Here is a 17,021-nt window from a genome sequence, read left to right on the forward strand (position 1 = left end):
CATCTAAAAGGAATTTAGAGAGTGGGGTTTTAGAATAGGCTAACACGCTTCTTTGCCATTTAGTTCTGAAGACAACTTACCTGGAAAGATTCCTCTGGTGGGTTGGCAGTGGCTTGATCGTCTAGAATAAGTAATTTAATTGTAGCGCAATTAATCGCTATTTCTGAGGGTTTTGTGTTTGTGATTCCCCCTGCAGGTCCAGAACCCAGTACCCAGTGTGAATTGTCGCCTGTCAATGCCTCTCATCCAGTCCAGGCGTTAATGGAGAGCTTCACTGTCTTGTCGGGGTGTGCCAGCAGAGGCACAACAGGGCTGCCACAGGAAGTGCACGTCCTGAACCTCCGTACTGCTGACCCGGGGCTTGGCCAGCCCCAGAGAGAGGTAGGCGCAGGTGCCAGCTTTCTACTCCTGTTCCTCTCAGCTTGTAAAAACACTTCTCTGAACAGAGTCCTTTTTTTCCCATTCTGGGTTTAACAAGGATGCTTATATATGAATATAAGTGGGGAGGAGGATGCAGTGTACACCTAAGAAGGATTTCAAATAACAGATTTCTCTCTGGACTGGGCAACTTAGGACTCTTTCTAGAGAGATTTTTCAGCTTAGCAACTTTCCTGGCTTCCCGTATTGGAAAGAATGTTCTTAAGAATTTCATCTTTTAAACATCACTGTGAAAAAACAAAATAAGGTGCCTTTTTCTGTAATTGTAAAATGTCTTTTCTCATCTTCTTCTGTCTTTTTCCTTTTCTTTGCTTCATCTTATGAACCTGTAGCTCCTGCAGGATGGGTCTTTGGAAATAGGAACATTTGAGTAAAGATGTCAGTGCTTTGTACAGACATGAAAAGCCCTGGGGGTTAGCTCCTATGCCACCTAGGCAGCTTCTCAAAGATAGCGATGGTCTAGGTGGTGGTGATGGTGATGAACCAAGCTCAGAGTGACTTGGTATTTCACCCGTCCTCAGCACTATTTGAAGCACTCATAGGCTGACCCCATGAAGTCCGGTTAGTATTCTCATTTTACAGGTGCGGAAATAACTCGCTCGCACAGAGTTGTCACCTTAAGAAAAAAATGGCCTCCTCTTTCCTGTGGCTCAGAAATGACCTAGATTGTGGGTCATGGTCATCATACTTCTTTTAAGATATAGCATGCAATTGTAGTTCTTTCTGTTTTTAAGCTTCTGTGTGTCAGAAGTGTTTGATCAATCAAGTATTATCTCCCCAGGGAGAGAGAAACCACAATGAATCCTGATCACAGTGAAGGGTAGGAAAACTAATGCAGAATGGAATTTATCTTTGAGTTTTCTTCTGATCAAGGAAGTTAATTTCCAGAACTATTTATGTGCTTCAACCGCTTTGCCTTTTGGGGGCGGGGGTAGGAATAGGAGAGGTGAGGTGTCCAGAAGAAAAAGCAAACTGATTTTAATCTCGTGCAAGTGTGCAGAGTTGGCTCATTTCAAAGACAAATCATCTAACCTTTTCAGCTACATTGGAAATTATTGTTAATACTCTTGGTTGCTTGCCGTGGTTGCTGCAACGCCTCTTTCAGGGCAGATTTCTTTATCCTGGTAATGTGTCTTTAATTCTTAACTTATGGGGGAGATTTTGTGGTGGGAGGGAAAAGAGGAGGAGGAAATGCAGTTCCTATGAAGCCTTGCTGACTCCAGCAATTCTTTAGCAGCAATAATTACTCATTTTATATGTGCTGTCTCAGAGGAACTAAGAAAAGAAATGCTCAAACTATTACAGAAGCAGCTACAGCAAAGATTCTAGATGTTAAATTGTGCGTTGCTGTTGTTGACTGTGAAAATCGATTCAAATAAGACGACTGAAGCAAGAGAAAAGTACCTCTAGGAATGACCACAGAGTTAGGTTCAAATGTTCATGGTGGTACTGAGGATACGTGCAACTAGTTGGCACCTGGGGACATAGTGTGGTCACCGAGAGAGTAAAGAGATGGGGCCTAGAGGAGATAGTCTCGAAAATTTGCTTAAAAATCTAAACATTCTTCTTCTTTCACTTAGCATCATATCTTCAATGTTCCTCCCCACAGCAGCACGTGCCAATACTTCATTCCTTTTTATTGCTGAGCAACATTTCATTGTGTGGACCGACCACACTTTATCCATTCCTCAGTAGATGGACATTCAGGTTGTTTCCACATTTTAACTAATATGAACAATACTGCCATGAACGTTCATGGGCAAGTTTTTGTGTGGACATAGGTTATCATTTCTCTTGTTTACATACTTAGAGAAGTGGAGTTGCTGGGTCACATAGTTCAAATGTCTTTAAAAATTGCATGAAAAAAATTGTCTGCATGGCTGCATAATCATGTGAAGAAGGTGAGAGATTTAATATTTTTCCACCCCCATTTTACCATCCGTCAACATTCTCTCTTTAATTCTCTCATGGCCCAACTGCTCGTGTTGTCCTCTACACTCTCTATACATAAAACACTAATTATTCTGATTAATACAGCTTACCTTGGCTGTATTCACTTAAAAAAAAAAAACAAAAACAGAACAACAAGATTGCTTCTCCCTCCAGCCTAAAGTCCCCCAACTCTCTTGTTCTCAGTGGATAACTTGGTTTTTATAAATTTGCTATTATGTGGTCTGTGCTAAAAACCAGCTGATCAGTTTGGGAGGTGATGTTGGGAGGACCAGAGGTATGTCTGTCTAAACATACCTTTATGTATGTATGTATGTCTTTATGTATGTCTCTACTAAATATTAAAGGAGAATATTTTTCAAAACAAAATGAGGTCATTGTTTATAAATTAGCAAAAAGAATGCCATGTTTGCTCCCAAGTATAATTGACTCTGATGACCCAAGGTAGTTTTTTACCATGTCCTCCTTCGGTGGGAGGGAATTACCAAGTCAACCCTCTTTCCCCTAGCTTGTTTATTGGTGCAGGATCAGCAGTAAGATCTATTATAAATCAACCCTTCTCTAACATTTTACTCCATTCCTGCCTCCCAGGAGTCTTAAGGTTCTTCAGCTGAGGAGAGGCTGTTGCTTTTCCTGTGTGGAGGGGGTGACAGATCCACACCTGGAAGTAATAACCACAGCAGGTTGACAAGATTTGGGGAAACAGTTGCGCTTAAGTTAGATAAACAATTTTATAGGCCAGCAGAGAATTTGGATCTGAAACTCGCTTGCTACAGTAATGTACACAAAGCCTTCTGTAGGAAGGCACTGTTTTACCATTGGCCTCCCTGCTGGGTTCCCCTCAGGACAGCGCAGAAACCTATAATTGTATTTTTCATCTGAGACCACACCTCTTCATTTGTAATCATTGGTTTTGGAAACAACAGGCCTGGAAGTGAACAGGAAACTTGAAAAAGACTCTCTGGCGACAGAGAAGGGCAGAAAACAGTAAACAGCCCTGAGAGATCAGTTTTGTGTTTCAGAAATAAGCGGGCACCGGTGTCATCATTTTCATCCTGTAAAAACCAGCTCCTCTTGCTCTTTGACTTCAAAGTAAAATGCAACATCCCCCCCACCCCTGCCCCCACCCGAGCTTGGGCCTTCAGTGTGTTTCCTGATTCCTGAGAGGGGTTACAGCACCACCAGAGGCTTGTTTACAGTAACATACTTTCATTAGTTGCTGGAATGGCAACAATTTTGTTTCCTATCATCTAATTTTTATTGTGACCTGCTTTTATGTGGTGATGTGTCTTTTCTATTTCCGACTTATCTAATTGCCTGTTTACTATGAAAAGCTGCTGAGGGTAAGCCCCTTGTTAGCATTACCTGTGTGTATAAAAGATATAGTATTTAAATTTATGTATTTGTCTTGACATTAAAGCAGCAACTGTTAATGTGTGTGTGCCGGTAACTGGCTGTATGATGGAAAGATCTGGAACGCTCCATTGTCATGGGAAAGGGACCAGGTTTAATAACTTTATCCTTCAGAAAGTTCAGAACCCTTCATACTTTCATGTATTTGCTTATTCTCTGCCTCATTCTAAAGAAAGGATTTGGGATGGGCTTACAATAGACACCTCAACAGTATAAGCAGAAAACACAGAATGAAGACAAAGAAAAAAGAAAAGCATAGTTGTTAAGCTGTATGGGTTAATGTGGTTGGTACGACTGAGTATGAAATTTGGATCCACGCTTCTTGGCAGGCAGGGCCAAATGGGATGTGTGGTTAATCACACATGTGGCTCCAAGTCACTTTTACTTTGTACTTTCTCGAGGACCGTAGCATAAAGTTGTTCCTTTCCTGCTTCTTTTGTGGGCAGGAAACACCACAGTTGGGAGAGAGAGAAGAGAGTTAACACATGTATCTGAAATGCAAACTGTTCTGCTTGCCTTGCCTCTTTAACAGTTCTGGTACCCACCAAGTTACAGCAATAGCAGGGGTGGTGGTGGTGAAGCGCCTGCTGGGGCCTGGCCACCCTGCTGGCACTAGTATTATCTCTGCCAGTCCTCACTGTCAGCCAGGAAAGGAGCAAGGCTTAGGGAGGCGGTGGACGCTGGGTCTTTGGACTCTGCAGTCCAAGCTGTCCCCACACTTCCAGTCCACTTCCCTTCTACCTTTAGCTCTTGCCTTGTTCCGGGCTATGAAACCTGCTAACCACTTTTGTTTGGCTTCACCTGTTGGGTGAGCCAACTGATCTCTTACTGAGGGTTTGGGTTTCCTGCATAGGCTTGTGACAGCTCATTCCAGTGCTCCCAGTCCCTTTTCATTCCTTCCCTGGTGGCTTTGGGGTCAGTATTAAGGTGGGTGTCTTGCTGTCTTTTTTCCTTTCTCGTTTAGAAGATTATCACATCAAGTGTTAGTAATTATAAAACACAGGGAGCTAAGGAGCCCTTGCACTCTCCCGTGGCTGTTAATGGCCACAGTAAATGCCACCTCCCACCTGTCTTTCATAGTTGATGATTGCCTCCCCCTCCCCATATGGCCTTTAGCTGCCTTCACAAAAGTAACCCACCTGTTCTCTGCTTGCAGTCCATGACTTGTAACCAAACTTGCTGGAACCATGAGATGAGAATGAACACATTAAAGGACTCTTCCTCATAAGAATGAAATACTAGAGCTTTTTTAAAAATATTTATTTATTCATGAGAGACAGAGAGAGAGAGAGAGAGAGAGAGAGGGGCAGAGACACAGGCAGAGGGAGAAGCAGGCTCCATGCAGGGAGCCTGATGTGGGACTTGATCCCGGGACTCCAGGATCACACCCTGGACCGAAGGCAGGCACTAAACCGCTGAGCCACCCAGGGATCCCCAAACTAGAGCTTAAATGTGTGGGCTTTGACGTCTGATTTGGCATCTTTTTTTGCTTACTCTGAGGTGTCTGGAAGTTCAGGGCTAAAACATTTTGGAGTTATGAACCTATGAACGCTATGAACCTACCTACTTACCTATCTATACATAGTCTTACCTCTCTTTCAACGGTATTAGTAGGTGGACAACTTCTCTCTCCCCTTTTAGTTATTAAAATACAGAACAGTATGGGGCTGGGGGGCAATGGGCTGTCGTCTTACCTTTCCTCATCACCACTAAAAGAACTGATAGAGAATCTCAAGACTGGTCTTTTGGAGACTGCCTTTGTGAGAGTAAAAGAATCAGATGAACACTGAACAGTCGCACACTAGCTACATTCCTTCTTTGTCTGGGGGCATTTTTTCCCTCTGCAGTTATTCATGAGTGACTTTCTAATGCTAGTCCTGTGTCTGTGCAGAAAAAAATCCAAATAAGCTCAAGGTTCTTAATGTTTCAGAGATCTTATATGTAGTATATGCTTAGCAAGTGTCAGAGTAAACCACTCACACACAAACACTGTATATTGGTGAAATTTAGTTACTAAACAAATGCCTCCCATGTATAAATGCTGCCTGGTGTTTGTTTAAATGGAGGTTGTATTGGAAATCACTCCAGCCTTTTAGGTGACATTGCCTCTGAAATGACCATTTTGTTGCAGGCCTACAGCAGATATATCAAAAAGTTAAACCAATGACAAGGGTCACATTTCTCAGTTCATTTGAGTGTTGCCATGGACATTATTTCATTCATTTTAAAGACAGCCGAGTCTGACTCTCGTGTGGAATGGGAGGCCCTAAATAAATAGGCCAGTCCTATCATTTGAAGGGAGCTTCAAAGTGAAGTCCCTTCACTCGATGGAATTTAAATGATGACACCCCACTGGGCACAATGAAAGTACTAGGCCAGGACCCAATAGAGGAGTGAGGTTGCAGACAGCAAGTGACTATACCTGGCTCTTGGCTTACCGGAGGACCCTGCAGGCTGGTTTAGAACTGGCCGTACTTAGTCAAGGATGGTTTTTGACATGTTGGGGCAAGATGTTGAATCAGAAACTACAGCTAACTCTCAAGTAAGAAGTCTCCAGAAACCCAGTTTTGAAATTCTAGAAAAAAGTGAAAGCAGAAACCAGAGTGATAATAGTAAACATCAGGGTTTAGCAAACAAATGAGGACACAAACGAAGCAAAGAAATTACAACATTCCTACCAAGATGTTTGCTGGCCACATCGCTTAAACCCTGTCATTTATCACAGTGATGTCCAGATGCTGTAAAATTGCCCTAAGAAAGCCCTGCTCCTTGCCCCACTAGAGGGGTGGGGCTTGGTTGGACTCTGCCATTTTAGCACGATGTAATGCAGGGTTATGTTCTTTGCTGGCTGGAAGGTGACAGATTGAAATAGCCTTACTATTGCCTCTTCCCCATCTGGAGAAGAGACTGCCTTAACCCCGTCTAAAATGTGTCCAGCAGCAGCGTTTTCCAGCCAGTGTGGTGTGTGCCTTTATGGAGGTTAGGGTTACAACCCCGACCCATACTGTGTTGCCATGGTAACTCGTCTTGACTTTTGAAAAATTGTACCTTCGTAAAAATGTTGTTAGAAAATGTTTTTAGAGGAGCACCCTTCACATTTGAAAATGTGACTTTTAGCTTGAAGGACATTTTGGAGAGTCTTTTAAAAAAGCAATAGGCCGAAGTAAGGAGCAGGTCTACAAATCTGAGACCCAGATGTGCTGATTGGGCAGATGCCCAGCTTCTATGTGCAGAGTATCCAAATCTCTAGCTTGTTCTCTCTTGTTTTCATTGCTTATCTGCTCTCTTGACATTCTGTTTGAGAATAAAAAAGAAATTTACTGCTAACATCTCTGATTTAAATACTGAAATTCTGCAGAAATGTTTCTTATATCACTTTCAGTCGTTTACCCACTGTATTCTCTGAATATTTCTGTAAAAATTAGCATGCTTAATTATTTTACTTTTCTTTCTTCCACAGAGAAGAGGCCATGAGTGAGCTTGGCCCTGCTAATGATCTCTCCACACCGTTGTATTTCTCTTATCCTTGCCTCTCTGACTTCTTGAATGACTGAACATGTGTCTTCTTTCCTCCCTGCAGCCTGACCTGTGTTCTCCCGAGCTTATCTCTGATGATGCCCTTTTGTCCACCTAATGGGATACTAGACTGGAGACAATCTAGTTTTAACCACCTGACAGAGGAGACCAGGGCCAGGGAGTGACGTGATGACTTGTTCACCGTCAAGAAGTTGGCGCCAGTGCTGGCCTGGGGTCCAGGACCCAGGGGTCCTGATTCGGATGGCACAGCTCTTTCTCCCACAACTCCTCTCCCCACTTGATTCCTCCTCAGCTCTTTTCTCTGTACTCCCTTTCCTGGCCTCTCTCTCTGGGCTTCAGGATGATGCCATAGCCTGGTTCTCCTTCTACCTTTCCATCTGTTTTTCTGTTTCTTTCCCAGCTCTTTGTTTCTCTTCCGGGTTTCTTGCCTGGGGTGTAGTCTTTGGCTTGTTGTCCCCTCCCGTCTCTTGTCCCTAAGGCAGCTTATCTGTTTTGGGGATTTGGGTTGTCATCTTCATCCGAAAGACTCCCACTGCTCTTCTCTAGACTTCTCCAAGAACCCTGCCTCTCAGGTCTCCCCTCAAGCTCCCATGTGCCTGAGCTGTGCTGTGGAGGAGCAGCTATCAGGAAAGTTCCATCTGCTGTTAACCCCAGTCAGTTCCCAAATGTGTGCCTCTGGAGGACTTAACTTTATTCTCTAAACCCCTTTCCTCGAGAGTTTACTGAAGATTGAGAGACGTCCATATGGCACGTAGGGCTACTATGTGTGCCTGGCATACAGTAAACAGTTAAATGCTAGCTCTTTTTATTGCCTCTAAAACTGAGTGTAAGCCAGTCTTCTCTTTACTCCAGTGCTGGTTCTCATCCCAGCTTCCATGTCCCATCAGTGTCACTGCTACCATCCGTCTTGGGACTTTTGAACCATCTTGGATTTACCCATCCCTTTCAAACCCTTTATTGGTCAGTCATCATGTTTTATTGACATTTCCTCTGAAATTTCTCTTGAATCTTCATGTTCTTCTCTACTTACCCTGCAGCTTTAAAAACCAGCTTCCTGGGATGGATGGTTTCAGTCTAGCTCTTCTTAAAACAATTTTCTCTACACAATACCTCATAGTTCATTCATTTACAGATGCATTCACTGAGTTATTCATTGAGAGCCTACTGTGTGCTAGGTAGACATCCCAGCTGCATTCTTACTCATGTTTATGTCTTCAGCACTTGTTGCAGATTGAAGGCAAATACATCTAATGCAGTGTGACAACTAATATGACCATTATTTGTTCTAAAATTAACAGAGTTTTGCAGGAGCCCAAAAGAGGGAGCATTATAATTCTATATGCAGGTGAGGGAAGGATTCTCAGAAGAGATCATTTAATTAAGGGCTTGAAAGTCAAGTAGAAATTTCTGGGTAGAAGAGGAAAGAGGCCCCAGCATACACAGAGGGAGAAGCAGAAACCACATGTAGAGGAAAGTTTGTTCATGTGCACAGTGTGGTGGGGAGACAGTTCAAGGAGTGCAAGACTGTGGCCTTGGGCCACATTCTATCGGCTGCCTGTTTTGTAGGTACATCATTTATGTACCATAAAGCTTTATGTACTTTTCAGCCCTCCAAAAAGAAACTTTGTCCTCATGAGCAGTCACTCCCGATTGCCTGTGGTCCTACCCCCTGCCCTAGATGACCACCAGCTTGCTTTATTTCTTTGTAGATTTGCCTAGTTTGGACATTTTCTGTAGATGGAATCTACTACATATGTGACTTCTATGACTGGTTTCTCTCACTTAATGCATTTGAGACTCACCCATGGTGTAGCCTGTTACTTCATTCCTTTTTATTCCTGAATAGTATTCAATTGCATGTCCATATGGCTGTATCGTATTTTGCTTATTCATTCACCAGTCTGATGCCTGTTTTTGTAAACAAAGTTGTTTTTTGTTGTTTTGTTTTTTTAGGTAAATAAAGTTTATTGGACTATAGCCATGTCTATTCATCCTTGCTTATATGTCATCCGTGGCTGCTTTCATACTCTAATGGCAGAGTTGAGTAGTGTGACAAAGCCTGAAAGATTTATGATCTGGCCATTTGCAGAGAGAGCTTGCCAACCACTAGAATAGAGGATGGGGACAGTGGGAAGTGGGGTGGGCTGGGGCTTGAAAGTGGAAGATGAGTGGAAAGGCTGCATGAGTGAAGCCTTTGGACTCCCCCTATGGATCCGTGTCTCTCCAACTGTGTGTGTTATGTGAACCCTCTGCTTCAGAATCCTTTAGAGATGCTTAAGTGTGGATTCCCAAGCTGCACGTGTGATCTTTCAGGCGAATCCATTGCTCCACACCTGTTTTCCTAATTCCACCTGAACTCTTAGTCTGTGCTGAACCTTCCGTGATCCTTTACTCTTCTCCCTCTCCTGCTCTTCTAAACGTTGCTCTGAATCCCCTCTTCTCCCCTCGACCCCACTCTGTACCTACTCAGAGTATGGGATTGTGTATTTTCTTATATTATTTGCTGCTGAATCATGGTGTGTTAATCTTGCACACCCAGTTGGTGAGTGTACTCCTTAGGGGCAGGAACCAAGTCTTGAACCTCTTTTTTGCATTTGTGCATATTGGGTTCTTGAATGATACTAAGGATGTTATTTAAAGTATCACTGTAAGCCTTCTTAAGCTACTCTGCTTTTCTTTTTAAAGGTTTATTTATTTGTTTTAGAGAGAGATTGAGGGGGGCAGAGGTGGGGAGAGCAGAAAGAGAATCTCTAGCAGACTTCCTGCTGAGCAAGGAGCCAGACATAGGGCTCCATCCCACAACCCTGATATCAGGACCTGAGCTGAAATCAAGAGTCAGACATAACCGACCCGGCCACCAGGTGCCCCAGGTTCCTCCCCTTTTCCACAGTGTACCTTTATTTGATTTGCATTATATCAGTGGACTTGGTGTTTGTCCTTAGGTCCCTCTTAACCACTGTAGCTAAGCTGATATCCTTCATTTTGTATTACAGCTTTGATTTACTTTACCCAATTAAACCTCATGCTCCTGCAGTTTACTCTAAAGTACCCAGAGCTCAGTGTCAGTCTTTTCCCCAGGTCCATTTCGGGTTTTTTTGCTACATTTTTCTTTACTCTTACATTGTAGTCATCTGCTACTAAACTCATTCCTTTCTACTCTCAGCTGGGTAAAAAGCTATAAATGGTTTTTGACTCCACGCTGCTCCCGTGGGTCACTCATATGATCTGCGCCAGGTTTGAAGTTAGGCCGCTAGGAATGATCTGTCCTCTTGATGCAGGAAGGTGATTCCCAGCCAATTCTTAATATCGCTGGAATTAATTAACCTTAATTCCTCTGGTTGAGAGAGGGCATTTTACTCTACCCTGTATTGTTAAATACCTAATAACTTGATTTTTTTTATTTTGTTTTTTTGCTTAGAGATCACTTAAAATATCCCTGCCTGTATCGTAATTTGTTCCCTGTTTAATGTGGCTTTTTCCTTTGTTTACTCTGGACTCAAGTCTTTGTAGCTTGTTTTCTAAGTCAGCTCAAAAACTGCTGGTCATTGGCTTTGGCAGCCTTTTCAAGCTTTACCCACCAGAACCCTACAGGAAGTTGTGTGTCGGCCAGAAGAGTCTGTTTATTTAGAGCATGGTGTCCAGCAGAAGCAATCCATTTATGAGGGTCTGTTCTTAAAGACGCAGGAGTCTGAATCTGTGTTTGGAAGACCTGTTGCTTTGACTTCCATAGCAAATGTGTGCCCTCTCCTTGCCTTTCCAGACTGCCAGGGCTCCTCAGCTAGACTGGTGGTGATGAATTGAAATTGTCCTTTCTCTGAGCTCTCTGACCTTGTCTGAAATGCTAAAGTATCAATGCCCGGATACTTGATAGCTCTTTTTACCTCCTAAGAATGGGATTGAAAAATATTTTTTGTTAATGAATTGGCTTTTTAAATAAGTTTATTGATCACCATTTTTTAATATATATGTATTTAAGATTCTATTTATTTATTCATGAGAGACGCAGAGAAGCAGAGACATAGGCAGAGGGAGAAGCAGGCTCCCTCTGGGGAACCTGATGTGGGACTCCATCCCAGGACCCTGGGATCACAACCTGAGCCAAAGGCAGATGCTCAACCATTGAGCCACCCAGGCACCCTGACCATTTTTTAATATTCTGATAGAATTTTGCTCTGAGTGCCCTCCTGGTTTAGAATGCTAAAACTAAGTTGAAATGGCTGTACTTTGGACTCCTGGGAATGGTTGCTCACCCACAGTCATCTGTATTGTCTGGGTTCTAGTCCAAGACATGCTACAATACTGTTTTATATTAATGGCATTTTTTCATCTAAATTCCAGAGTCCTTTGGCTGAATCTAGAATTTTTACATCCTTTGAGGGAAAGAGGCACATTGCAGGTATGATTTGGCTTCTTCTGAAGATAGAAAGACTAGATTAGATGTTACTGGGTCTGACTATGGGCCAAAGACAGTCATCCATAAGATCTGGAATCACTGCAAGAGCCTAATTCTTGCCCACAGCCCAGGTACCACATTGTGCCCATGAAAACAATTTTTCTTTGTTGATACATGTGTACACTCATATGATTCTTTCTGAATCTGCTATAGCAAGTTGGTGTTGTGGCTGTAGGTTTTATGTGCCTAGCAGTGGGCTTGCCGCAGGGTAGATACTCAATATTTGATTTGATTGGTACTGATTTAAGTTGAAACAGCATTCACTATCTTAAGAGATGAGCTCTTGGCAAGTGTGGCCTCACTCCTAGTGATGTGAGCACATGTGCAGGTGCCTTGGGAGTGAGGGAAAAAGAGATATGGTCCCTGCTGAGGACCAAGACATGCAAGGCAGACAGAAAATGGGATATCACATTTCTTAGCTCTAGCCATGCTTCATAGTGGTGGGTGGTCTTTTAGTGGTCGACATTTGGATCTTTCTGTGAGTGGAGGTTGTATTGGGATTTCTACCTCCAAATAGCTACTCAAGGGCATTGGCTTGCCTGAAGTCTTAAGTAAATTTAACCCTTATTAAGTTAAAAATAATGCACATTCCTCTCCTACTCCTCTCAATTTCTAGTAGAAAGACATGCAGGTACTGTTTTCCTTGGGAATCAGTTTCTGAAGATACAGAGGAAAGCTCAAGTCCAAGGGAGATAAAGGTCCATCTGAACATGCATATGCATGCTTTGGTGTGAGATTTATGGACATTTAGGGTGTCTCCTTTGCTTGGCACTTTGATCTCAAATTTGAGGGCCTTTCAGATTCCAAGGCAATTGAAAACTTTAATTTCTAATAATGAGTCGTGTTTGGGCATTTTGCCTTCATCATCTGGCCCCCAAGGACTTAAGGGGGCCAATTACTCTCATTTTTAGTCTGAACACCCCCCCCACACACACCAGATTTTTATCTTTTGCTCTTGGCCAGAGGACTCAGCCTGTTCCCCACCAATAGTTCCTCCCGCAGAGCTCTGTACCCTTTAGAGGCTTTAATATTGCCCCTCTGTTGCTCTTTGTATGTTGCAGAGTATGTGTTGCTGTTTCCTGCTTTCATATGAGCTGAAGATACTGCTTTTTTTCCTCCCCTTCTCATAGCTGATTGTTAAGATAGTGAGAATGTAAGTGAAATGGCAGTGCTGCCATTGTGAACAAGTCTTTCACTGAAAAAATCCTTCCAATTTTTTGTTAGGTTTTTAATGGTGTAAATATCTAATTCCCAGTGTTTTAGTTGGAAGCTGTTCAGGTTTCCCAAATCATAAAATCTTTCAAAGTTACTTTTTCTTGATTCCATTCTCCTCCTTTGTGCATTGCAAAAAAAAAAAAAGAAAGAAAGAAAGAAAGAAAAAAAAACCCAGCCTCTTTTCAAATAGGGAAATGACCTCTGTTTATTAGAGACTAGAGTGATAGGAACCCTTGACTTGCTGTGAGTTTTTCAATGTGTTTTGGAGCTGTGTACTAGGGTAATATTTAATTCTGTTTTTGCCATGTGTTTTTATATACATTTCCTAAACACTTCCCTGGCTCGGTCCTATTACTGTGTGTATGTCCTACATGTGTTTCCTATTTTTTATGACTCATACTTACGGTACTCATAAAGATTTATCCTTTATCTTGGCTCTGAGTAATGAGTCCACTTGCACATTTCCAGCAGAGATGTGGGTTGGGACTTTGGTATTTAATCTTGCAGTGTAGGCCTCTTGAAGGCCTAGTGCAGGAAGCATGACCTATTCATCTGAAGGTACTACTCACTTTTCCTCCTCGAGGGCACAGTCAGCTCAGTTTTTGTGAATTTATTAATTTGCATTTTCCAAGTTTTTCCTTTCCCTTTGCCCCCTTTAGCCATTCTGCTTACAGTGAGACCACCAGAAGGCGACTAGATGTAAGGCTCTGTTCCTTTTCCCTGCTAGTAACTGTGTTTAAAGAGTTTGGTGGAGGAAGAAATGGAAATAATTAAGCTGAAATGATATCTATATTACATGTGTTAACAAACACCCAGGGGGTCTTCTTGGGTTCAAATAAACATTCAGACCCAAGAGACTATCCCAGGGCACAGGTGGCTTTAGCTTACTTAAAGGGATATAGGATAGAGACCACAGCTTGCAGCAGGGCAGCATGGTGTTCCTCCTTTTTGGATGCCTTGTGGCTGTCCATACATCAGTTCATATAGTCATCCAGAGCTCTCTAGTTGATGGCTGAAATGCCAGGAGAGCTATATGATGGTGTGTGTATGTTGCCCTGGTTTAGAAACTATATAGGAATAGTTTCCATGGTGCTATGAAGGAAATGCTCAATTTATAAGGGAAACCCCCAAATCTCTCTTCCTAGCAGGTATTTTTAAACTTTCCAACCCTAGTATAATTTTCCAGTTAGGGATAATTTTTTACCATTAGGAACTTGCCTTTTATTATAGTTGACATACTATTTTAGATTACTGGCGTTACAGAGTTAGGATAGTTACCAGAAGTCCAAATTCTCATGTGAAGGAGGAATACATTTTGCTAACTCTTTGTCCACACCTGTGATAGACTAAGTAATGGCTCCCAAAGATGTGCCCACATCCCGTTTCCCAAGATGTTACTATATGAAAGTTTTATAGAACAAGTCTTTGCAAATGTGATTAATTGAAGGATGTTGAGGTGAGAAAATTCTTCTGGATTATCCAGGTGGCCTCTAAATGCAATCACATGTGTGCTTGTAAGGTAGAGGCTTGACATTGGAGAGGAGAAGGCCACATGACTGTGGAGGCAGAGATGGGAGCAAAGGGGCCACAAGCCAAGAAATAACAACAGCTGTGAGAGGCCAGGAATGAATTCTCTCCTAGAACCTCTGGAGGAAGCACAGCTCTGCTGACCCCTTGATTTTGGCTCAGTAATCTGATTTGGCTCAGACCAGTTTTGGACGTCTGGCCTCCAGAACTATGAGAGAATAAATTTCTGTTGTTTTAAGCCATCGAGCTTTTAGTAATTTGTTGCAGCAGCCACAAACTGCTGATACACTCCCTATGTCTCATTAGCTGAGGAGATTCTCTTAAGTTCCATGTAGTTCTCCTGCTCCCATATTGTTCACTGCTTCTGGTTTTCATCTCTGTAAAGGACACTCACTACCAGTCAGTTGCCAAGGCCAAAAACACTGGTATTATCCATGACCTCCTATGTTTTCTTAGATGTCACATCCAATCTTATTTATTCTATCATAAAAATATATTCTGAACCTTGCCTCCACTTGACCCACCTCAACACCCACCACGAACTTCAGTAGCGCCTCCGTCACCTCTTTATTTGAGACACAGTGAACTCAGCCCAGTTCCCTTCAGGGGGCAAGATCTGGAGCTAGAGTGCCTTTGTTGGAAGCTTGGCTCCACTGTTTATGAGCTTTGTGACTCTGCACAGGTTTTAATGATAGCATCTACTTCTTAGACATTATGGCAATAAAATAGTTAAAATGTGACAAGTGCTTTGAACAGTGCTTGGGCTTTAAAAAGCACTCAGTGAGTGTGAGCTGCTATCATTAACTAATAAGATCTATTCTCTTCATAGCCTTTTAAAACTTTAGTAGCAGAACTCACTAGCTGAGCTTCCTGCAGTGGCTTCCCATTGCTTTTAGAATAAAATCCTCAGCCTCCAGCACAGCCTCTCCCACCTTTGCACCAATCTCACTGTACCGCTCTTGTTTGTCCTGATGTCCTCCAGAGGCACAGAGCACACTCCTGTTTCCATCCTCTGCCTGGAGCACTGCTCCCTCCATTCATCCATCCCTACCCAGTCCTTAACCTCTGCAGAGAGGCCTTCATTGACCACCACACTTGAAATAGCCATACTTACCCCTACTATCTCCAAATACGGTTTTATTTTTTAATTTTTTTTTAAAGTTTATATATTTATTCATGAGAGATGCAGAGAGAGAGAGGCAGAGACACAGGCAGAGGGAGAAGCAGGCTTCCTGCAGGGAATCCAATGTGGAACTCTGTCCCAGAACCCCGGGATCATGACCTGAGCCAAAGGCAGACACTCAACCACTGAGCCACCCAGGTGCCCCTGTTTTACCTTTTTTTTTTAAAAAAGGATTGATTTATTTGTTTATTCACGAGACACAGAGGCAGAGACACAGGCAGAGGGAGAAGCAGGCACCATGCAGGGAGCCCGATGTGGGACTCAATCCCGGGTCTCCAGGATCATGCCCTGGGCAGAAGGCAGGTGCTAAACTGCTGAGCCACCCAGGGATCCCCTGTTTTACTTTTTAAAAATAACTGATATCACCTGATAAAATATCACAATATTTATATTTAGATGTGTTTATTGTCTGTCCCCTCCACTAGAATATTTGTGAGATGTTTTATTCTATGCACCAAGATCTCCATTAGAATGTACTCAGCATATAGTAAGCACTCAATAAATATATGTGAAATAAATGCTTGAATGAACAAGTGCACATGGGGATTGTAAGTTTTATTAAATAGACTGAGACTTTTTTACTTGGAAATTTTTGGAAATATATTTTCTGGAAAATCGAGTTATTGGTATTAGTAGGTTTGGTCAGTCATAAAGTAATGTTTTCCTAATTCAGGTTTCAAGATGTGGAAACAGAATGCTGAATTGTGAGTGTTAATAGAGAACTTGGTCCTCCATTTGTCAAGGTCTTTTTTGTTTAAACTTGAGCAAATCTGTAGAACTATATGAATCTCTGTTCATTCATTTGTCAATAAAAAGAGGTTGGGAAGATTGAGATCTAAAATTTCTAATATTTCAGGAAGTTTTTTTTAGTTCCTTTTTTTTTTAGTCTACATTGAGAGTTAAGGTTACATTTTTAAATATAGTTAGTCCAGTCCTCCAAATTGAAAAACAGTATAACTTGCATTTAGGACAAGATGTCAATTGAAATGTAGAGTTAAAAGTGTTACTGGAATTGTTAAACTAGAAAATATCTTTAAAGAAACCCTCAACGTCCAGTGGGAACACCTCTAATAACTGAAATGTAAACTAAGAGTATCTGATGTCTTCTTATATGTGTGGGTTTCTTTTTTTCTTTCTTTCTTTCTTTTTAAGAAAACCTGGATTAAGTAGGATTTACAGATCTGGGACAAATCTGGCCTCAAAATACTTGGGAAAATGCTTTTGAATTTTGCTGCCTAGATCTTACTGCCTTGTATAATAGAAATTTCATGATTTTCCAAACAGTTCTGTTTTATCAGACAGAGT

At 42.1% G+C, this 17,021-nt stretch overlaps 1 protein-coding gene across 5 annotated transcripts in view; it reads left to right on the top strand.

Annotated features, from left to right (window-relative positions):
• The window catches only part of TGFBR3 (transforming growth factor beta receptor 3), a 194,757-nt gene that overhangs the window by 80,563 nt on the left and 97,173 nt on the right, over window positions 1–17,021 (top strand). For all 5 annotated transcript variants that reach the window (XM_025417676.3, XM_025417675.3, XM_025417678.3 and 2 more), the window contains exon 3: window positions 197–381. In XM_025417676.3, the coding sequence (XP_025273461.1) occupies window positions 197–381 (185 nt within the window). The remainder of the gene's footprint in view (window positions 1–196; window positions 382–17,021) is intronic.

This window comes from Canis lupus, chromosome 6, assembly GCF_003254725.2.
Source record: "Canis lupus dingo isolate Sandy chromosome 6, ASM325472v2, whole genome shotgun sequence".
Taxonomy (NCBI): Eukaryota; Metazoa; Chordata; class Mammalia; order Carnivora; family Canidae; genus Canis; species Canis lupus.